Source organism: Amblyomma americanum, chromosome 3 (assembly GCF_052857255.1).
Source record: "Amblyomma americanum isolate KBUSLIRL-KWMA chromosome 3, ASM5285725v1, whole genome shotgun sequence".
NCBI lineage: Eukaryota > Metazoa > Arthropoda > Arachnida > Ixodida > Ixodidae > Amblyomma > Amblyomma americanum.
Window position 1 is genome coordinate 190,955,311 of NC_135499.1, and position 24,415 is coordinate 190,979,725.

A 24,415-nucleotide genomic window follows, 5' to 3' on the forward strand; every position below is an offset into this window, starting at 1 on the left:
GCCATGGACGAGCCTAAAAGGCGTCATCTGGGTGGTCTCCTGCACTGCGGTGTTGTAGGCGAAGACGACGTAAGGCAGGATGACATCCCAGGTTTTATGTTCGGCATCGACATACATAGCGAGCATATCGGCGATGGTTTTGTTCAGGCGCTCGGTCAGTCCGTTGGTTTGCGGATGGTATGCAGTTGTCCTCCGGTGGCTGGTTTGGCTGTAGCGCAGGATGGCTTGCGTGAGTTCCGCCGTAAATGCTGTTCCTCTGTCCGTGATGAGCACATCGGGGGCGCCGTGTCGAAGAAGAATGCACTCCACGAAAAATTTGGCCACTTCTGCTGCTGTTCCGTTCGGTAGGGCTTTCGCCTCGGCGTAGCGGGTCAGGTAGTCGGTCGCTATGATGATCCACTTATTTCCAGATGCTGACGTTGGAAAAGGGCCAAGCAAGTCCATGCCAATCTGCTGAAAGGGTCTTGAGGGAGGTTCAATGGGGTTCAGAAATCCTGCTGGTCGTGTGGGAGGAGTCTTTCGTCGCTGACAATCTCGGCATGTTTTCACATAGTGTGCGACATCGGCAGACATTCGGGGCCAGTAATACTTGTCTTGAATGCGGCGGAGGGTGCGAGTAAACCCGAGATGTCCAACTGTCGGCTCGTCGTGTGAAGCCTGTAGAACTTCTTCGCGGAGACAAGTAGGTACAACAAGGAGGTAGGCTGTTTTGTTCGCTGTAAAGTTCTTCTTCACAAGGACCTCATTCTGCACACAGAAAGAAGACAGTCCTCGCTTGAATGAAGCGGGGGGTGAAGAAACCTTGCCTTCCAGGTACTCGATGAGGCCTTTTAGGTTGGGGTCCGAGCGTTGCTGCTGAGCAAAAGAGCTTGCGCTGATGGGTCCCAGGAAGGCGTCCTCATCGTCGTCCAGCGGCGGTGCATCTACAGGGGCTCGTGAGAGGCAATCGGCGTCAGTGTGCTTGCGTCTGGACTTGTAAACGACAATGACGTCAAACTCCTGGAGACGCAGACTCCATCGAGCGAGTCGGCCAGAGGGATCCTTCAAATTGGCAAGCCAGCAGAGCGCGTGGTGGTCGCTGACCACCTTGAACGGCCGTCCGTAGAGGTAGGGGCGGAATTTCGACGTAGCCCAGATGATGGCAAGGCACTCCTTCTCAGTGGTCGAATAGTTAGCCTCGGCCTTGGAAAGGGAACGGCTAGCGTATGCGATGACCTTCTCCAGCCCGTCACTTTTTTGAACGAGAACGGCGCCTAGTCCCACGCTGCTTGCGTCGGTATGAACTTCAGTATCGGCGTTTTCATCAAAATGCGCAAGGATCGGTGGGGACTGTAAACGACGCTGAAGTTCCTTGAAGGCTTCTGCTTGCGGCGCTTCCCATTTAAACGGCACGTCTGCCTTCGTCAGTTGGGTCAGGGGCTCGGCGATGCGCGAAAAGTTTTTCACAAATCGTCGGTAATATGCGCATAGTCCGAGAAATCTGCGCATTGCTTTCTTATCGGCCGGCGGTTGAAACTGTTCAATAGCAGCTGTTTTCTGCGGGTCTGGGCGTACTCCTTCCTTGCTAACGATGTGGCCTAGAAACAGCAGCTCTTCGTAGGCAAAGTGGCATTTCTCTGCTTTCAAGGTTAGGCCAGACGACTTGATTGCGTCTAGTACTGTTCGAAGTCTTTTGAGGTGCTCTTCAAAGTTCGAGGCGAAGACAACGACGTCATCTAAATATACCAGACAAATCTGCCACTTCAGGCCTGCCAGCACTGTATCCATTACTCGTTGAAACGTCGCTGGTGCGGAACAGAGACCAAATGGCATCACCTTGAACTCAAACAGCCCATCCGGAGTTATGAATGCTGTCTTCTCGCGATCTCTTTCGTCGACCTCAATTTGCCAGTAGCCACTCTTGAGGTCCATCGATGAGAAATATTTGGCGTTGCAGAGGCGGTCCAGTGTGTCGTCGATGCGGGGGAGGGGGTAGACGTCCTTCTTTGTTATGTTGTTCAAGCGGCAGTAATCCACGCAGAATCGAAGTGCGCCGTCTTTCTTTCTCACTAGAACAACCGGTGCCGCCCATGGGCTGTTTGAAGGCTGGATGACGTCGTCGCGAAGCATTTCTTCGACTTGGTCCCGGATGGCTTGTCGTTCTCGCGGAGACACACGGTAGGGGCTTTGACGGAGAGGTCGGACGTGTTGATCCGTTATAATGCGATGCTTGGCAATTGGCGTCTGTCGCACCTTCGGCGATGTCGAAAAGCACTCACTGTAGTTTTGAAGCAGATTGCGGATCTGGTCTTGTCTGTTCCGGTGCAGGGCTGGGTTGATGTCGAAAGTGGGCGAGTTCTTTTGGTCAGGCGGATCTTCTGCCGAGGGGTCGGAGAGGGCGAAGGAATCTCGTACGTCAGATATTTCGTCGTAGAAAGCAATCGTCGTTCCTCTGTTAATATGCCGGTATTCTTCGCTGAAGTTAGTCAGCAGTACTTCGGCCTGGCCATTGCGGAAATGTGCGATGCCTCTTGCGATGCTGATTCCTCGGTCTAGTAGCAACTGCATGTTCCCCTCGATGATGGCTTCAGTGTTTATGGCTTTCGTGGCGCCTACGGTCACGATAACGCTTGAACGGGGTGGGACGCTCACTTCTTCCTCCAGGACACTTAGGGCAACGTGATTTTCCCGAGTTTTCATCGAAGCGATGGCTTCGTCTGTCGAAAGCGTGATCAGCTTGGATCGCAGGTCGATGATCGCCTGATGCTCATTAAGGAAATCCATACCCAAGATCACTTCGCGGGAGCATTGCGGTAGCACAACAAAGGTCGCAGGATAGGTATGTCCTTTGACAGTCACTCGCGCTGTGCATCGTCCTGATGGCGTAATGAGGTGGCCCCCAGCGGTGCGAATTTGTGGGCCGTTCCAAGCCGTTGTGACTTTTCTGAGCTGCGCAGCGAATGTTCCATTCATCACCGAGTAATCGGCTCCTGTGTCGACTAGAGCGGTGACTTTCCGGCCGTCGATAGTCACTTCTAGGTCGGAGGTCCTGGCTCTTGCATTGCATGTCGCTCTCGGCGTCGGGTCACGGCTTCGTCGCGTATGCGAGTCACGGGTTGGGCGTGTGGTCGAAGCTCCTCTGGGTGGCGGCGTCGATTTCAAGGTAGTTTGCGTCGTGGTCGAGGTTCTCATTGTGTGCGGCGTCGGTGCAGCGAGTGTCGGTTCTTCATGCGGCGTCGCGGGTGCAGCGTCTTCATGGGGCGTGGTCGGTGGAGGATCTTCGGCGTTTAGCTCGTGAGCAACCTCACCTCCAGAGGTTGCTGCCTTTAGTTTCCCCTACGGGGGCTGGGCGACCTTCCTCGTACCGCGGCTGCGTAGCTGCGGCGTGGCGACGCAAAGCGCGAGGTTGACGGCGATGGTGAGCGCGAAAAGCGGTTCGGCGTGTACTCTTCTCGACGCAGGTACTCGTCGATTTCGTGCGGACGTTGTCCGAAGCGTGGTCGTGGAGCGTTAACGGCAAATCTTCGAAGACCGATACGTCGGTACGGGCAGTGACGAAGAATATGGCCGGCCTCACCGCAATGGAAGCACAACGGCCGGTTGTCGGAAGTCCTCCAGGCGTCGCATTTCCTGGGGCTTGAGGGTCGGTCATAGGTTGGGCGGGCGGGGGCTGGGAGGCGGCGTTGTGGACCAAGTGGCTCATTTCGGGGAGGACGTGGGGGTTGTCGTTGGGTCTGAGCAGTCCTTACTGCAGCGGCGTAGGTCATGGCCTGGGGTTGTGTGGCCGTCGGGGTGCCAAGTGCCTGTTGCACTTCTTCCCGTACCACGTCCATCAGAGTCGATGCTTGTGGCTGTGGGGAGGATGGCAGTAATCGGCGTAGCTCCTCTCGGACGATTTCGCGGATAACGTTCCGCAAGCTGTCGCTGGTGGTGGCCGGCATGTCCGAACGGATTGCATAGGCAGAGGAAGGGCGGTTGTACTGCCGAGCTCGGACGTCGAGGGTCTTCTCAATCGTGCAGGCTTCCTGCATGAATTCCTCGACCGTTTTTGGCGGCTGACGGACGAGGCTGCCAAAGAGTTGTTCTTTTACGCCGCGCATTAAGAACTGAACTTTCTTTTCCTCGGTCATCACGGGATCGGCGCGGCGAAATAGGCGCTTCATCTCCTCGACGTAGCTGCGGACGGGCTCATTCGGAAGCTGGATCCTGGACTCGAGGAGTCGTTCGGCTCTTTCTTTCCTCACGACACTGGTAAATACCTTCAATAGTTCTCTCTTGAATAGCTCCCATGTCGTAAGGGACGACTCGTAGTTTTCGTACCACGTGCGTGCGGAGCCATCCAATGAGAAAAAAACGTGTCCAATCTTTGCCGCATCATCCCACTTGTTGAATGACGCCACGCGCTCAAATTGATCCAACCATTCTTCAGGGTCTTCGCCTAGGGATCCATTGAAAGTTGGCGGCACCCGCGGCTGCTGCAGTATAATCGGTGTCGACATCTTCGGCGAGATTGCGGTGCTCGTAGCCGCGTCTTTTCGCTGTCTTGTGCGGTCCGGCAGTTTCCCGAACTCAGGCTCCTCTCCCTGGAGACGTCGGCTGGCTCGCTGAGCTGCTGGCTCGTCCTCGGGTGCGAAGCGCTCAGGGCTGGCTTCACGACTTGAAGGGGGCGTCCGGAACATCGAAGGCTACCCCGCACCTCCACCAGATGTCACGTAGTGGTGACGGCAGTCGAAGCAGCGATGAAGACGGACGAAAGGATCTTCTAAAAGAACTGTTTATTGGGCTGACTTGCACCCAAAATGGACTGAATCACTCGGCGGCGGCGAAGCGACAAGCGTGCTCGGCGGTCGTCGAACAGAATGCCCGCCGCTGTCGGCCGTGCTCAATTTAAAGCTGATAGCGAACATTCGAGATAAAGGGCGCAAAGTTACTAGAACATTCCGGAACAACGTAGAATCAGCTTTGCCTGGCTGCGATCAATCGAGATAAATCTAGTCGCGTCTTGCGTCGCAAACAAAGCGATAAGGTGGTGTCGCGGCAGATTTGAAAAACGAACAAACACTGCAAATATTGGCGGCAATATTGATAGGGTTGCTGCCACTGTTTGACTAGCAAGGCGTTTTGCGTAAAGTGACTCACATTTGGGAAGTGTTTCGTGTACAGCTTCGATAAATTAATGGCGCCTACAGGCTGTTGGTAAACGCAAGGTTTGGTCTGGTTTTATAGTGCTAAATCAACTCAGGCTATGAGAGACGCCGTAGTGGAGGGCTCAGGACAATTTCGGCCACCTGGGGTTCTTTAACATGAATTGACATCGCACAGTACACGGGCATCTAGCACTTCGCCTCCATCTAAATTCGACTGCTGCTGCCGGGACCGAACTCACGTCTTTCAGGTCAGCAGCCGAGCACCTTATATAACCGCTAAACCACTGCAGCGCCGGGAAACACTTGTACGCGAACATATATGATGATAAGTACTTAAAGAGTAACAAAACAAACGGAAGAACATTTATGAGAACAAATTCAGAAAAGTGAAGGAGCAAAAATGAAACGTGCACTCATGGAAGCTCTGACAATGAAAAAAAAAAGAGAGCTTGCAAACTCTTTTGTAACAAGCTTCTTGCATACATCTGGTTCCCCTTAAAATTTGTAATAAATCATCATCATGGATTGTAAATCATAGTTGTTTTGGGCTGTGGGTGCAAGCCGCCTGTGTTATATGCGCTTGATTATTTTTAACGTCGCTGTGTAATTTAGAGATGAGTTATTCCTTCTTACTAGCTGGTAAAATGACCACGCTAAATATACTCGTAAAAATTGAGTACGTTCATTATCCAATATCGATAAGAATAGATTACGGTATTTATCTTTTTCTGCAACACGAATAGCCTACTCAAAACTTTCTAAGCAAATATATAGGCTGGAAAAAACTGGGCAAATTAACGAAGTGGGCTACAATAATTTTACGTGGTCTGCTAGCGTGAACCTTTCATGTGTAGGCCTATGGTTCTGCATAGTCTGCTATGGATTTTAGTATGTGGTGGTTCCAAGTGAAATTGCTTGAGAAGTGCAATCCCTAAACTTCAGATGACTTCACTCTTTCTACCCTTTATGTGTATACCTAAGGCTACTCCAGGTGCATTAACGGCTCCTTCACACCTGCTTCAGTGTCTTTAGAAAATTGCCTCTAACGGACACATTATTCTCGTCTGCGTTGCAGATGAGTAACTGTTATCGTCCTAATATTAGTTAAATAATTTCGTGCAATCACAAAAGAATGGGTCTCAAAATACTTCCTCGCGATAGTCTGCGATCATGAGCTTTAAGTCTGATGAGTATTCATTTAGTGAAACGTATATATTTGCTTTGCGGGACTTTAAGTAAGCGGCTCAGATATTATATGCGACACCAAGTGCATTACTTACTCGTATCTTTAAACAAAGAACTCTGGCACAAGTAATCGAAAGCTTTCAATAAGCCGATGCAAGGCCTTAGTGTTAAGCATTGCTTTTTAAAATTTTTAATAATGATTTCGTTGTTCTTTAGCAAAGTAGTTTGTGTAGAACGTATATTATGTATTTTCAAAGCTCCTATAAAGGTGGTTCTTGAGATTAATTTTTGCAGGATATTCTTGTTTATTTATGGCAAAAGGTATTGTTTTGCGTGCCTAAGAGTTTTAATTGGAAAAGATGCATATATACATGAATAAAATATATTCTTAAACGCCATATGAGCACGCATCAGCCTTTTGTGTTTTTCTTCTGAACTCTCGTAAACTTGTTTCTGAACTGTCCTGAAACACCGTAAACTTGTTTCTGAACTGTCCTGAAAGACTTGTTTTTCACGCCTACTGGCACTCTCTCGCACCGGACAGAAACATAAAAACAGGCGAATAGTCGCTAATGTCTGTTACGATAACATCAGCCTTAATTAAATTTAGCTACAAAAATGGCGTTGGCCTGTTCACATTACGTCGCGATTAACCCCTACCATCGCGTCGCAGGTTAATGCAGATGTCTCCGTGAAATGGGATTAGTGCATCTCATGACGACCGGTCGACGCCATTGGCTGAACCGCCTCCTTTGAGGGGCATTCAGCGCTGGCTCCTTGAGTTATATTACCAACAAAAATTTCTCCATTCCTTAAGATACACCCTTCTATCGCATACCCTTATAGAATTTAATGAATGTGAATATCTCAGTGTTACCATAACAAACTTTCTAAGCTGTAAAAGTGATATTGCGAACATTTGCTCGTCCTTGTACCATAAACTTGGCGTTCTCTGCCACGCAATAAAAATCGCTATTTCCAGGGTAAAGCACTTAGCATACTACAGCCCCATCAGACCAAAACTAGACCATCGTTGTACGGGCTGGGATCCCTACGCCAAACAAAATATTGAGGAACTGGAGTCAATCCAGCGCGAAGCCCTACGCTTCATTTTTTTCAAAATATCGCACTACCGACTGTCCCTCCGTTTTAGTGAAAGAATATGCCATCCCACCAATGCAAGCACGAAGGAAAATTCAGACCAAAATTTTTAATTTTGCTTAAATGCAACCAACGTTCTATGAGTACTCAACCTTATCTTATGCACCTTACTACTTGACATACAGGGCACCATCATGCATACATACCGCGCCAAAATAAACCTCTAAAAATATTACTTTGTAGGCGAAAAATTGTGGGATAGACCAAGCTGCCTTCTGGTGTGAATATTACCGTTAACTCTATTGACAAATTGATGACACTTATACATAGCCACGTTTCGCAATGGTATAAATTTTCGCCTGTTACTGTTCAACATCTTCCATTGCAAATAAGTTGTTACTTATGTTCCAAGCCCTCATTATGAATTCATATTGTGCAGCATTGTATCCTTCTCGCTCCTCCTGCTAAGGTCCGTTGTAAGGGACTGCAGTATTTAGTCTACTGCGCATCGCTTACCACTGCAGGGCACGCTTGTTGCTATCGCCACCGCCGAGTCATTCAGCTTTTTGTGACTGCGAGTCAGCCCAACGGAGAATTTCTTCTCGTGCCTTTTTGCCATCTTTCTGACATCAGGACTGCCACACACTACTATATGAATACAGTAAGAATTTGAGGCGCTCTTTTATGAACTTGTCATACCAGGTTCCAGTGCGTATAAGCACCTTGATCAATAAATTGAGAGTATCAAAAAAGACATCTCAAATTAAACACCCTTAGACTGCGCTGAGCGACGACAGTCAGATTTTAAAAAGAAATAGAAGGCTTGTGCCTTCTGCTCAAATCTAAAAATTCATGGGGCAGACACCCATATTGCGTGCTACACAAGTTTGCGTATCAAGTAAGACCGTTGAACGGGGTTAATGACTTGATCGCGGTTTCCGGGTCACCTACGCCCGTTTGCAGCACAGTTTTGCTGCTTGTGTGCCAAGCAAGGGCGGTATATATCCTTGACTAGTAGCCCAGTATTTTGTTCCTTGAAGGAGCTCGAGGTTTTGTTCCGTTATGTTTTCGTCACGTTATGTTTGAAACGTTTACGCTTCTTCAGTCATAACCTCAGTCTGCCTAGCGGCTCTAATGTACCAGTATGCCTGGGACTTCAGCTGCCTTTGCGGAAGGCGATGAATGGCAGCTACGTCATTCAAATCGAGACGGGGACCGTGGAGAACACTAGAACGGTCATTCATTTAAATCTCGCAGGTCTTCTCAGGGGGTTATCAGTATCCCTATAAATTCCTGATTCATGCGTCTGTTGTGCTATTTAAATTGATTAACGGTCTCTTCTTGTACCTACTGAAAAGCCTTTCAAGACTTTACTTTTTTTTAGACTCTGTCAGCAGGTTTTTTTAAGTGACTTCATTTCCTTATTCGATTGCTTTAGGCGTTTGAGAATGTCATCGATCATGATGGATATGTCCTGAACGAAGCACTTCATTTCTAGCATTGTATCCCTTAAAGGCATGAGCTGGTTTTAGAATTACGCTAAGTGCAATGCAACTTCACGGCAACCGGCATCCTGATTGGGCTTATTTTTTCTAATAGGTTGACATTTTCAGCTTTTCCGAGGTGATCAACTGTCTGATCTGAGTGACTGATCAGTAGTATCGCCGTGTGAGTCAACACGATAGAGATTGCGACATGTACTACAGGCAAGAACGGAGTCGCTGTCTCCGCAAAGCTCCTTGCACAGAGGGCACTCTGTGACTGATGTTGTTGTTAATGCCCTGTCTGATCCAATGAGTGGATAGGCGCATAATTATGTTACTAGTCAGGTTCACGGCTGGAAGAAAAAAAAACCCTGAAAACCATATCGAAGTGAATTAGTGGCGCAACCTGCACACTGCCGCTTCTGCAGATGAAGGGCTGGTCGAGTACACCGGTCTTTCGTACACGATCTGTCCCGTTAAGTGGCACGCCGTTGGCACCAGTGAGGTACTCCTGGCGATGATGAACCAACGGTAGACCCTGGCTTGCCTGTTTCCTTGCACGATGCAAACGCCTGCAAAGTGTTGGAATATGTCGGTACACCGCCGTTGCTGCCAATTTGAGCCACTCTGGTTGAAAAGCCTTGTTACCACTAAACCGACTTTAAAGGAGCATAGACACGTAACTGTTGGGCGCCGGTTTCCTTGTTTGTAATGATGTGTAAGGCATTATTATACATGGATTACCACGTGGTATTTTTCTACGAACCGCTAAATATTTTGAATAGAATTTCTTGTGCTATTTCGATTTCGGATTGAAGAGCCAAATGAGTATTGTGACGTCAAAATGTGGTAATAGGTCACGCGAGGCATGAAAAAGCTGCAATATAGTCGCTGCTCCCACATCCGTTGTGATTCCGGCCCTTGAGGAAGGCTGGCTACAGCACTGTAGTGAATTGAAACGTTGAAGCAGCGAATATATTCACGTTCTTCCATGCCTCAAGTGGCACATAACCACACTCTGACGTCAGAGCCATTGTTCGGCTGTTGAAACCGAAACCGAAACAGCATGACAGAGCAATTCGATTATAAATTATTTATCGCTCATGGGTCAATACAACATGGTGATTCATGCATAGTAGTGCCTTCTGCATCATTGTAGAGAAGAAAACAATCCACCAAAATTAGATGTCTATACTGCTTTAAGGAAAGATGTGTGATAGGAGCTCGCAAGACGTTTGGAATCGGTGCAGCATTCACATTCGGCTTTTATTTTTACGTGTGGACCACAAATGTTCCTGAAGAGACGTATGCACCGTTAACATTAAAAAATAAGTTGGCAATTCAAAAATACCTCTACAACAAAATACGGATTTTATGCCGTTTCCGGGTGCACTCGATAATGTCCACTCCAGTCCGAGCACATTACCCTTAATTTGTTCCTTTGCAAGGCGTTATGTTTACGCACTCCAGAAACCTGGCGACTGTCATGGAAAATGGTTGCGTTATAGGCAGCTGTCTTGAAAACAGCTGAATGCTGGCAGCGCCGCGCACAAGCTTGCTTCATGGAGGCCCTCGTTGGGATCATGCCCGTGTGCCGAGAATAGCGGTTGCGAACTCGCGTAGCCCTTCCAGTGACTATCGGTCCGCCTCGACATGCAAGCTAGCAATAGGGCTATATATTTCTGTAAGCACTGGCCGCCACACGGAGCTATTGGAAAGTTTTGCAATAGCGGAAACGTATTAGCGCAGGCGTACAGCAGATTAACATATCAGCTGCGCACGCGCAGTTGTGCAAAAGGTAAAACGCTTGCCTAGAACACGTTTAGGGCATGTTTCGGGCTTATAACGCGATCTCTACGCATAACGTTTAGTTGCCCATTGTATGGATGCAAGAATGTGTAGTTAAACCCGTAGGATATTTCATAGTTCCTGGTCGCAGCCACTTTGGGAGAGGCGGAATACACAGTTCGGTCGTTCTGGACATGTGTTTTGCCATCTGCACAATGTGGAACAAGGCAGGGCGCGCACCTGCCACTGCGCGTGCTTAGTAGACACTCGGTAATCCGCACACGACTAGGCGGACAAGTTTCCGGAATGTTTAAGCTCTACATAATAATAGGCATTCTATATGCTGTATTAATAGGCAATCGATATAATAGGCACAACACGCAAACTCCTATACCGCAAGCTCACCTAGGCAAATTCCTTCTTTGTTAAAACAATTGTTGACTAGAATCGTGTTAACGGAAACGCGAGCGTGCTGCGTGAATGAAGATGTATTTTTTGTAGCGATAGCTACGCTACGCCACCTCTTCGAGCCTTCAGCGTGGCACCCCTAGAGCTCCGTGGTGGCGCCGTGGTCACGTAATTGGTCACGTAGGGCGGAGCAGCTGCTGCTGCTGGCGGCGCGGTGCTCCGGCGAAACTGAGTGGGGGGGGGGGGGGGGGGGGGGGGGCGGAGACCGGGAGAGAGTGAATCCACGTCCAGGGACGAAGATGAACGAACGCAAAGCGAAACGGAGTGGCGAAAGACTGACTGCAATACGACTGAGCGAGTGCCACTCGGCCAGATATAGCTATGGCGTCACTCCAGGTTTAACCAGAGCTAAACCACAGCCATTTTTTTTCTATTCTTGTAACCCCCTCCTGCTATGCATTCTCACGCTGCAGGGTATTGTCTGAATAAAGAAGAAAGAATTAAGTATCTCGGTGTATGCAATTCTAGAAAAAATAACAGCGCTAACACGTGCAACCACAGAACGAGAGACGAAACACTAGATATTGGACACGTCGCGGTGGCTCAGTGGTTAGCGCGTTCGGCTACTGATCCGGAGTTCCGGGGTTCGACCCGACCGCGGCGGCTGCGTTTTTGTGGAGGTAAAACGCTAAGACGCCCCTGTGCTGTGCGATTTCAGTGCACGATAAAGATCTCCAGGTAATGGAAATTATTCCGGAGACCTCCACCACGGAACCCCTTTCTTCCTTTCTTCTTTCACTCCCTCGTTTATTTTATTTCTTATCTTACGGCACGCGCGGTTCAGGTGTCCATGGTTATATGAGACAGGTACTGCGCCTTTTCCTTTCCCCAAAAACCAATTATTATTATAAACACCAGAATTGGTATGTAAGCCCAGAAAGAAGATTTAATCGTTGTATGCGGCATGACTTAGGGGAAGGATTTTTGGCAAATGAAACTTTCTTTTCGATGTTGTAGACGTGCATGTCTGAGTGCTTTACCTTCCATTTGTCTGTTTTGTTTTTTATACTTTTTGCTCTGCCTAGCATCAGCCGTATATTATTTTTTGTAATTTACGTAATTTTATTGCAAGCTCGCCCCCCTCTAATTGTAATGTTCTGGCAGTGCGAGTTCTTTGTCAAATAAATTAAGAAATAAATGTTTTCCCCTATTTTATTAACCCTAACTTGTCGGATGCTGTTTACTTCACAGACCACTCAAAAGCAACAAAAAACAGCTGACGCTGCCATTTACATTCGAATTTATGCTACTGAGAAGGTTCGGAAGAGGCGAAAACCATTACGTCTTATTCGAAATTTCAGCGCAAACTATTTAGGTGAAGGGCTGATACATTACGTAACCGCAGCGTGTTCTGACTGAACACAGCGCACCTGTCGAAGCACTGATCTTGCAGGCAGCAGCATCGCGAGGTACCTTACATGTTCTTGGCAGACGCATGAGACATGCAAGCAGTTTCTCATTTTTATGCTAACCACCATTTTGGTTCTGCGTAATCCCTCTAACACAGGCATTGAGTCACAGCAGGACCTTCTCAACAAGACGCGAGTGGTCAAGGCTCGCGAGAATTGCGAATCCTTCAAACTGACTGAAGGCAGCCGATACATCATCATGGGCAAGGACGCCAAGTACAAGGAGAAGGACCGCTTCGGCGATGAACAGTGAGTATACCAACTGCTGGTTGGCTTGTTTTATGTCCCTTAACGGGTTTTAATTCTGTAGAGGTTACTTTTCTCTGCAGTTTAGAAGCTAATTGTTACACTTTTGCTACTGCATAATGCAATGACCATGCTTAACGACAGGAAGATTAAAATGCAGCGCTTCTGAGTTGACGCGATAGCTTACGCTATTTGGGGTGTCATCTGATGAGGTTCTTTAGAATTTTTTTGCTGGACTCTTTTTATTAGGACGACGATATACCCCAATACTTAGCATCAGCAAACATTCGCTTTCTATTTTGAGCAGTTTGACACCTTTGAGCGCATTTTTCATTTTTTCTCAATTGTTTCAGTTTATTAATTGATCGATTACACTCTCTAATTTTTCTTAATTAGCATCATCAACCATTGGCTTTTCATTCTGAGCATTTTCCAGCCTTGAACCTCCTCTTTCCATTTTTTCAATTCTTAATTTTCTTAAATAATCACTTTTTTACAATTATTTCACTAACTCGTCATATGCGGTCACACACTCATCAATCACTACAACTACAAATTACCATGATACCTTTTGTCTTATACAGCCCCCGATTGTTTCCGGCATGCGGCGCCGACTACCTACTACTATGCCGACGGCTTTTCTACCAAAAGAGCTGTGTACGCTATCGCGAAAATTTATAGCGTTCCTAGACGTTATGGGCAGCAGTGATTAAAAAATATCATTGCAGCTATACGACTGTATATATGACAATATTTAGTCATTACCAAGTCTAGCATTCTTGCACAACATTTTGAAATATTGGAATATTGTTAGATATTGTTATGGAAATATAAAAGGTAATGGTTCATTCTTTCTAAGCTTACCTAACACTTTCTTTTGAAATTTTTCCATGGCTTGCATGAAGTGTTTACGACTGCAATAGAAGACCAGTGGGGAACGTTTTTGACGATAGCCAAACGTCACAGCGACAAATTGCAAGCCTGCGGAGGCGATTTGTGCGGATATACTGATTGTTATAGTGAAATCTTGCAGTCTCTGAAACGTTGCGTTCATCAACACTTTTCCGCTCAAAAATGGTTTGTCGAGAATTGCCGATTATGAAAAATAGCACAGCGTTTTCAGAAGCATTTGAATTGTGTTCTCTGTCTAATTTACTTTGGTGCGTTCCCTCTCTTTTATTATTCGCTTTTTGTTTCATGAAGAAACAAAGGCCTCTAAATGAAGTCTAGCAGGTCACCTAAACGCACTTCGATTGATTACAGCGCTTTCATTCAAAATCCGGGGAAAACAGCCTTCCAGGCTCCTGGAGCTGGGCTGGCAGGGCTGGCTGGCTGGAGCTGGGCTGTATGCATGCGAAATTTCGCGCTTATCTCGGAACCAACACCAACGCGAAACTCTGTTCCGTAGTGCGCGGTGGCTCAGCAGCCATGATGGTTGGCTGCGAGCTCAGGGTGGCGGGTAGATATCCGGCCCCACGTTCCTTGAAGCCGGTAAACCGAAAATACAGGGCCATAGCGAAGCAATGCTGCGGCCTCACAGGCAACGCAAAAAAGGCACCTTCTCGTGAAAGGATGGCTGAACGCACTTTAATCACGACACACGGGTTGCGCGTTGGGTGTACTGACAGGCAGCATCTTTAATCTGGTGCGGGTGTTTCTTTTCTTACCGAAAAGGAAAACCTCTGGGGTATGGTAGCGAGGTATGCGTAGCATAGGGAGGGAGCACCTGAAATAGACTTTCTTTGCAATGCATTAAAAGCGACTTGCTCATGACTGAGTGATTGAGAGAATATACGATAACAGCACTGAACAGAATAGGCACTTACGTGGCTCGTTAATGTCTTTTAGTTGACAAGGCGCGATCAAAAACGTGTCATTCCACGCCAACTGACACAGATTCTGGGTTCAACTATCATCGATTTCCTTAACAAAAATCGCGGTTTATTTCATCACTATGGCAAACATTTTCCCAGCTTTTTTTTTTAACAATAACATTTATTGGGGCAGTGGTCTCAATCTAAAGTTTTCACACGGTAACAAAACCGAGGATAACAAAACAATGTGCTAAAGATGAAATATTTTATGCATGACTTTATTACTTTGTGTTCATGTAAACAAAAGACATTACCCTTTCACATAAATTACTTTTGAGAGTAATTAGTTCTGTTTTTGTTTATTATAAAACTCGGAAAAAGGCTCAAATTATTGCGACTTTAAAATTATTTGATAAATTGTATGTTCCCACAAGAGTCATCCCAACTATTTTTCCAAGTTGTCAGAAAGCAAAGGAGGCGATAAAAATGTTCTAGCGATCAGAAAACAAAAGCAGTATTAGCGAAACAAATCACATTTTGACAAAAGTTGCTTTTTGCGGCATGTTCAGCCGTCAATACCGTTGAGTTTGCCCTAGCAGAAATATGAAAGGTAGTAAGTTACAGAGTGCCAGTCAATGCATTTGTTCTAGAAAGTTCAAATCGGAGAGATTTTGTTTTAAGTACGCAAATAATATTGCAAGTTGAGCACCGACACCCTGCCACGGTGTTGCTCCGTGACCGCTCTTCACTGCAGTGCACGATGGAGCCGGCTGCAAAGAAATATAAGCACCACTGTAAGCTGCTGCAGTTGATGCTCTTATTTCCGGGAATTGGAAGGTCGCTGAATACGACGTAAGTCCTGCATGCACGGTTGAGAAACATGAATACCTGATCTGATGAAGTGTTGTTTACCAACTGCCCAGTGAGTTCAACTTCTCTTCTTTGAATAATTTCTTGCGCAATCCAGAGAGCGGCAGCCTCTTACATAGTTTTGTCAGTCCTTCTAAATAGCTCATAGGAGCAGTATTCGACATTTGCATGGCCTCTGAAGACTGCTCTTGCTGCCAAGCGCCTCCTACTCCAGCAGACGGAGACTGAAAATGACGAACTCGTTCGCCGGGACTTCTTTCTGCCACGGGTACGGCCAAACTCCCAAACAACCCCAGCTCCGTGTCGCTCACGGAATACCGCACTATCGGGCGAATCAGTTCTCCCTCTGTTATCGGACAGCAGAGAGCGCTTCTTGACAGGTGGGCAGCTCAGTGCTGGTCCCGTGGTGCAACACTCTCCTCATGCTGGGACGAAAATCCGCGGTCGGACCTGATGCTCCTGCTACGCTGCCGCTTAGTTTTTTTTATTATTTTTTTGAGCAGGTTTCTGTTATGCCGAGGCTGAAAGTGTTCATGACCTGTGAACCATCTTATTTGGGCAGTGCAGTTGCAGCTGGCTTCACTGCACTGCGCGCGCTGCAGTGATGATCAGGCACGGAAAAACGCCGCAGATGGGCGTCGGTGCTCAAGATGCAAAGTTATTTTTCTTGCTTTCAATAAAAGTCACTCCGATTAAACTTAACTTATTGCTTTCATGCTTTTACCAAGACCACCTCAGTGTGCAAATGATAGGCGAATATGCATAAAAAGCAAGTTTTCTTTAAATTAGTTTTTTTTGTGACCTGGCTTACGTATTCCGATCACTGAGATTTTTATCGGTTCCTTTGCACTGCAGACAAGCTGTAAAAATGGCTGGAACATCTACTTCGAGAACATAAAATTTGATAAGAAATTTTAAAATCGCTTGGATTTGAACCTTTTTCTGAGATTTATAGTAAAGGAAATATAAAACAAAATTTTAAAATTCTTGTGTGAGAGGATATATTTATTAAGTTTTATTCACAGGCAAAAAAAGTTAAGTCATGCGCGAAATATTTTATTTTTTCCAAAGTGAAGTGTTATGTTACACTTAGTTTTACTATCGTTTGGAAAATTAAGGTGGGGGCCACAGCACGACAAATTTTTGTTTCCGCATAAACTAGCACGGAAAATGTTTGTCAAAATAATTCAATAAGCCATGACATTTAAAAGGAAATTTAACACGGTCGTCGAGCGCAAAGTCTGAGTGACTTGGCGTGGAACGACCCAAATCTCAGTCGCTATGGGCGTAACGCCTGCGAACATTTGCTTACAGTTCTACATGAACAACTTGCATTTTCTCTGGGAGCAACAGAGTTTGCCGGGACTGCAAAATAAATGATATGGAAGAAAGTAACAAGAAACACCTGGCAAAGCCTAGAGGACGATTTGCCACGAAATGTACCAGAGTATCCTGGTGTGTCGGAGTGTAGAGTGGCGTATGAATTTTTGCACACTGAAATTTGCACTTTTGACCATTTTTTGATTCACTGCAGCAGTAACTACAATGTAAAAAGGTTGGCAGGCAGATTTAGGCTTGAAATGTGGTCTCGGCAATTTCTGCGCACAATGATGCGTGGCATAAGGATGTATACCGAGTTTTTCAGAGAATTCTTTAAGCAACTTTCAAAAACAAGGTTTTTTAAGTAAAAATATGGCTTTCGCAGCCTGGTACTGCCAATGTTGGTGGACACCACCAAACCGGTGAATCTTCTTAAATAGTAAGCTGGTTAACTAATTACGAATAATTAACTTTGTATTTATTACAGTTAGGCGCCTGGTTGCAATCCGAGATTTGTAGCGGATCGTCAGTAACCGCCTTACCAGTTTTTAGAATTTCGAAAACGTGATTACCTTCTGCGCTGTGGCTCGAAAAAATTTGGCTACTACTTACGTGCACTGAAGGGGTTGCTTTGCCTGCATGCTCTTCGAATGCGCATGTATTTTGGAACGATGTAGCCAAAACTTGTTGGGGCGCACCGCGGAGGGTAATTGCGTTCTAGAAATTCTAAAAACTGATATGGCGGTTATTGTCAACCGGCTACAAATCTCTAATTGCAACCAAGTGCCTATAACTGCAATAGTAAAAAGTCAATTATTATTAGTAAATAACCAGCTTACTACTATAGGCGACTCACCAGTTTTCTGGTGTCTGCCAACCCTGGTAATACCATGCCGCAAAAGCCACACTTTCACCTCAGAAATCTATTTTTCAAAATAACTTAAAATCTTCCCTGAAACACCCATTATTTATTTGTACACAGCCATGTTCCACAGCTTCTATGTGTTTTTTTTTTTTTTGCGAGCGGAAAGCAGTTTCCATTGGGCTGCGTCCGCGCTAGCATCAGACGTATGGAATAGACGTGAGAGCGGCCAGTCGATAGGGATGGGACGGTTCGGGAAAAAACTCGTATTTCGGATAAAAACTGTTTTATGGCTCCTTTCTTGAGGGGTGGGTGGACAGGAAAAAGCCATACATGGTCATGAGAGCTAGATAGAGCGGTAATAAATAATTATTCTTGTGGACATTTAAACGTTGACTGACTGTTCTGTCAAAAAAAAGAAATCTTCGACCGGATAACTTACATCGCCTCCATCAAAATTATAGTGCCCGTGTACTCTGCGATGTCAGTGCACGTTTAAGAACCCCACGTGGTCGAAATTGTCCGGAGCCCTTCACTACGTCGTCCCTCATAGCCTGAGTCGCTTTGAGGTGTGGCGTTGACACAAACAATATTACACCTTTGAAACTCGTTTGTTGGCAAGTAACCTACATTGGCTGGCAGCCTTCGAGCTACAGTGAACTGGACTAGCAAAGCGGGCGGCTTTCGACGGCATTGCAAGCGATGATGTTGTGGTAAACTCCAGGAGAATTTTTTAAAAATCTAAGGCGCTCTTGCGTGGTGTCGGCACACGTTGCATTGCAAGAGGGGGTTGAGATATAATCGCGCTTCTACACCACGCTTGTCCACTGACATCGCACAGTACACGGGCCTCCAGCATTTCGCCTCCATTGAAATGCGACAGCTACGGCTGGGTTCGAACTTGCGTCATTTGGTTGATGGACTCTCCTTCCGAGCCCAGAATTCAATGCGAGCCGAGGAAGTCGCGATAGCGCTTGCTGCCGCCGACACCAATTCTAGAATCACCATCACGGACTCCCGAAATGCATGTGATCATTCCTTGGCAGAGGAGATCTCCCCCTTAGCCGCTTGTATTCTAAGACGGACTGCCAATGATCCGACACCGCAAAGAATCATTTGGGCTCCTGGCCACCAGGGCTTACGAGGTAATGAGGCTGCTGACGCGGCTGCCCGAGCGCTTACTCACCGGACTTTTCAATCCAGCTCTTCTGGCTCGGAGACAAACCAGCCGCTGCTGCGGTTCAGGGAAATCATAACGCATTATAACGACTACCACCGCCTTTTCCCGGCCCCTGCAAAGGGGCTGAGTAAGACGGAGGAGCGAACTTCAAGGCGCCTGCAGACAGGTACTCTACTCTGTCCTGCAATCATGAAACATTACGATCCTAACACGGATGGGCGATGCCCGCACTGTGGAGAGACCTGTGATATCTTCCGCATGGTGGGGGCATGTACACACGATCCCCACCTCCCCTCCTCAACTGCTGCTCGGTTGAGTCCCAAAGGGCTCTGGTGAAACGGCCGCGAGACGGGGCCTCATCATGCGGCGTTCCGGTCTAGGGATGCCGACCATGCAGCGCGTCCACTCTGTGGCTACCGAACTCTACTCCACAAAATAAATGTGTTCACCACCACCAGCCGCCGAGCGCCTTAGCCACTGAGCCACCGCGGCGGCTCATCCAGAATTGTTTCAAAAGCGTGCACATGACGGTCAATGCCTAATCTATTTTTAGCAGTGACAGCTGCGTCAACTCCGCGTCTTCGTGTCTGCTCAGTTGCTGGAGAAGACACGCCAGCCTTGTCAAGAAACTGGCCGGTTTTCTTTTCCGACCTTCATGTGTCTGTTACAGATACGTGTACGTGATAGACAGCGACTCCGTTGTCATCCCAGTGGAAGCAGCCAAAAAACCAAGTCGGACAGAGGGAGGAGGCAGAAATCGGCCCGGGACGAAACCGAGCGAAAAGAGGCCAAGTCAAAAGCCAGAAGACCAGAAGTGCGACTTCGGAAAACTCATCGCCTGGTTTATCAACGAGTTTTCCGACGAGTCGAAGCGTTGCAACACATGAGCACAGTGTCTATGGGCTTTTCTTTTGCTAAAGTTTCTTGAAGTCAATAAAAAAACATATGCAGGAAGCTCATTATAAATTTTGGGTACTTGGATTTTTGAACTCTAGCTGCCTGGATACATCCGGTTATTTCTAGCTGAAAGAAGAGCAGTTTGTATCATAGGTACTTGCTCAGTTCTGGAAAAAAAAATTTACTGCATTGGACAGGAAGCTTCACCTTGATCGAGTCTCGTGCAGAAACCGGCGTGTGGCGTCATGTAACGTAGATCATTGGACATAGACAATTTGCAGATCAAGCCAATAAATGAAGTCATTCAGATCATTGATCCAGTACTTAGTTATATCTTTAACCTTGCCATTGATGTTGGCGAGTTTCCCAGTGCCATGAAACGAGCTAGAATGTCGGTGTTGTGTAAAGGCGGTGATACGAAAGAACCCACAAACTATCGATCTATATCTGTTCTGCCCGTGTTCTCGAACGGCTTTGAAAAAATTTTATACACGAGATTAAATAACTTTTTCAATAGAATAGGCGTTATTTCGGATGCGCAGTATGGTTTCAGAAAGGGAAGGTCAACAGAGTCAGCACTCCTTACGCTAAAAGAACGCATTATCCAAAATGTTGAAAACCGACAAATTACCCTTGGGTTGTTTATAGACTTAAGCAAGGCTTTTGACTCTCTTCATCATGATATTTTAACTGAAAAACTCTTAATGAATGGCGTTCGTGGTAAACCTCTTCAGCTATTCAAGTCATATTTGGTAAACAGATCACAATGCGTTTGTATTAACAATCGAATGTCATCCCCATCACAGATATTAAATGGCGTCCCGCAAGGGAGCGTGTTAGGTCCTCTTTTATTTAATCTATTCATTAACGACATAGTTTGTGTCGACACGACAGTTAATTTCGTTATATATGTTGATGATATCAATATTCTCCTTTCAGGTACCGATGCAAATATTTTAGTGATCAGATGTAATCATTTGCTTGAAAAAATTGGTCATTGGTCACAATCAAATCAGCTTAAAATCAATCCTAAAAAAACCAAGGTCATGCCTTTCCGTGCTCGTAATAAAGTATTCGATTAGATCAACCAATTAAATTTGATGGACAGGATATCGAAGTGGTTGAGCAGCACAAGATTCTTGGCATTACATTATCCTCATATTTAACATGGGATTTACACGTTGACAAATTATGTAAGAAGCTTTTCCTCTGCAACTGGGGCGATATCACGTACACGCGCCATTCTTCCGGTAAAAATAAAACTTCAAATATATTACGCTTTGTTTGCCTCACAAATTAATTACTGCAGCTTGGTGTGGCTAACAACAACTAAACAGAACCTAAGCAAAATTCTCGTGCTACAAAAAAAAAAAGGCTATTCGTCATATATTTTGCCTAGATTATCTATCTTCCCCCCTACATTTTTTCCAACAGTACAAAATTCTTCATGTAAACTGCATGTATGAATACAGACTCTTACGCTCACATTACTTTTCACTTGTCGGCTTTCGGTCACTTTTAGCATTTTCTGGTCCATTACAGCATCACACTAAAATCCTAAACACACGCAGTAAAGACACACGGCTCGTACCCTTTTTCCGCACCGATTACAAGCTCCAGTCTTTACGTCACAATCTTCCGTCCGCATTAAACAAATAACACATCAAATGTTCGACCCCTGTTCAACTGCTACAGCTTTTGTCCAATTTGTAATGCGTTTTTTTTAGCTACAGTGTTTCTTAGTTATTCTTTTACAGCTTCCCTTCAATTGCTCACGAAGATGCCTTCTCATTATTCATGCGATTTGTGTCAATCTGTAACAAAAAATGCAGTCTTTGTGTACACATTTTCTATCGAACTACTTGAAAATGTTTATTTTTTGTAAACCTGAATATTTCATGTTAACCTTTTTTAATCATTTTTATTAGTGTTATTATTTAGTGGTCTCGTCTATGCTGCCTTGTAAGGGTTGCCTGGGCCTCGTCAAGCTGTTTGATTACAGCTTTTAGCCTGGGTGACCCACCAGCCTTTCTGGTAAATAAAGATGAGTTCAGTTAAGTTCAGTTCAGTTCAGTAGTATTTATACACGGCTGCTTCCGGCGCCTTGATACTGATAACGCAAGACTTGCATCACCATAAGACAAGCGGCACAATACACTTCAAAGAGCAGTACATGTGTTCTGTCTTTTTGTTCTTGACCTTTCATCTTGTATGAACGACGATTCAAATGTGCACGTGCTTCTGAACTTGCGTGCTCCGTTACAAAAGCGCCTGCAGAAAACCACAAGACAACTCCTGAAAAGGGTTGGCAAGGAGTCCATCCTACGTCGCCGTGAAAGGCAAGTGTCTCCGTTTCCGCATTTTATTCAGAATCTTAGCAGCATATAAATGTCTAATACAAAACAAACTATAGCACGGCGCAGTTCATACAAGAATATTCTCAGCCAGAGCTTTTACAACCTCGCCAGCAAATACGGTGTCTAACGAAAAAACAGTTCGTTCTTCATATCCAACGAACGTTGTTAAGCAAGGCGACAAAGTGTGAGCACCTGAGCATCATAGACGTTATGTTTTGCTATATTTCTTCAGTCCTTTTGTGTTTCCTTTATATGTTGAAGAAAATCCTGAGCCGTCGTTTGCACCGGAAGATGTCAATCATCGGTCGCAGTTGCACTAAGCTCGGTTTGCTTCGACGCATTATTTCAGCGATAACTTGAAGCAACCACGTGCTTTAATATAATTGTAAATACTTAGCAGGACTGTAGTCACAAGCACGTGGAGTTAGTAACACAGAAGAAACTACAAGTTAGAATAAATAGAACCAGTTGCACTAATTCTTCATACCCTTTTTTTTTTCAAGAGTGCGCTGCCACTGTCCTTATTCAGGCTGCAATTAGATCTCCCTCGAACGCATGCGGCTCGTATGCGGTTAGCGTCGGACGGTAGACATGTACATGCACAAATGGCTCCCCGCGGAACAGGATCACGCTACGCTGAACTTCGTTACCGCAGGTCTTTATTGACTGGTACCGCTTGCCGAAGATTGATGACTCAGCTACGACACTGCCGGGAGTAGTACAGCTGGCAGACAGACCTGAATCGGATCTGCAAGCAAGCGGTCCTGTCAAATTCGTCGAGGCGTTTTATGAACGGGAAAACCCCGGGGGTATCTCGTACATGTTGCGTTGGTAGTCGCAACACTTTCCTTAGAGTCCCCTCTCTCTGAACCAAGAAACAGTTTTCAATATACTGACTGGACCAATTATAGAAAAGTGAAAACAGCAAACCCAAACCCAAAATCGGTCCGTGGCCAGGAACGATGCTTCGTGTGAAGCAGTGCTGACATTACACATATTATTAGAAAAAGACTCATATACGCTCATTGAATGGCCGAAGTAGCGATTTAGAAAATCGCCTAATAAGGGCTAATGCAAGCCTGAAAATTTTGTAGGTGAAGCGGGTACTGACATGCGGGGAATATTTGCGGCGTCAAAAACTCAGTGTTGCCCGCAGAAATCTTCTGAACTGAGGCCACGAAACGGCAAACTTGAAGCCTGCTTCGCCAAAAGAAATGTCGGATGTTTGCAAGATTTCGTGGAAGTAATCAGGTACAGAAGAAAAACCTATAGTGCAAGATTCATCGAAAACCCTCGTTACTGCTCTTTAAGCGAAACACATACAAGAGAAAACGTACGCACACACACACGCGCGCACAAATCACACGTACACGCAAAATCTATATGTATCAACTCACCCCCAAAAAAGTTTTAATGAACTGTCGGGATGCAGAAGATGACCTGCGCTTAGCTTGGCAAAAAGTATCGCGTTAAAAAACTCTTTCTGCTTGTTTTAGTTGCACAATCAGACACAACCATGTGTTAAGAACAGCGGCACTACGACTGGCGTAATTTACAACGTCGACACCACCATCTGGGACGCCGATTTGTCCATCTGAATCAAACCGTCGACAGACAGCATTTCGATAATCCAGGTTCAGAGCCTCGGAATGCCCAAATGCATGAGCTGACCTTGAAGGGTGACTGCATACCATCAGTGCGTGAGGGTTGGGCATGTACGACACCCAGGTCGTCCTTTCGTACCCAAGCCGCTACAGCGCAGGGAGTGCATGAGGATTGGTCACGTCAGCGGTGTCTGCAACAATTCCATCATGTGCCGAGAAGCCCCGAGCCGCACAGCGGCGACATTTCCCGCACGACTCCCTTGGAATGCCCCAACTGCCGTGGACCCCACGACTCTGCCTCGAAAAGCTTAGACGCCTTTCTCGACGCCTTTCTCGTCTAAGGACTGAGAGGGCGGCACTCAAGCAAATGGTGCGAGACCATTCTACGCACAGAGAGGCCGCTGCAAAGGTGCGACGACGTCATTCGCGCCACCGAAGGTCCTCAGACAAGGCAATCACTTTTGAAGGGAAGGCCTCAAGCGCCACTGCAACTTGACCGCCTCCTCCAACAACTACACTAAATCAGAGGAGACCGGCCACTGGTGACGCCGCACCTACTGACTCATATTAATTGGCCAAAGGGTTATGTACAAAAATAATGGGGGTTGACGCGAGAGCGTCTGAACGCATCCACACATCCCACCAGTCCCCAAGCCGCTTGCACTTCTCGCTAAACAAACAAACAAACAAAACACGAGAGAGAG

General features: G+C 46.2%; 1 protein-coding gene across 3 annotated transcripts in view; it reads left to right on the top strand.

Annotated features, from left to right (window-relative positions):
* The window catches only part of LOC144125702 (venom factor-like), a 188,684-nt gene extending 166,915 nt beyond the window's left edge, over positions 1 to 21,769 (top strand). For 2 of the 3 annotated variants that reach the window (XM_077659329.1, XM_077659328.1), the window contains 2 exons: positions 12,660 to 12,810; positions 19,524 to 21,769. In XM_077659329.1, the coding sequence (XP_077515455.1) occupies positions 12,660 to 12,810; positions 19,524 to 19,740 (368 nt within the window). In that variant the 3' untranslated portion in view covers positions 19,741 to 21,769. The remainder of the gene's footprint in view (positions 1 to 12,659; positions 12,811 to 19,523) is intronic. The other variant, XM_077659330.1, reaches the window with a different exon arrangement.
* The last annotated feature ends 2,646 nt before the right edge of the window (positions 21,770 to 24,415 follow it).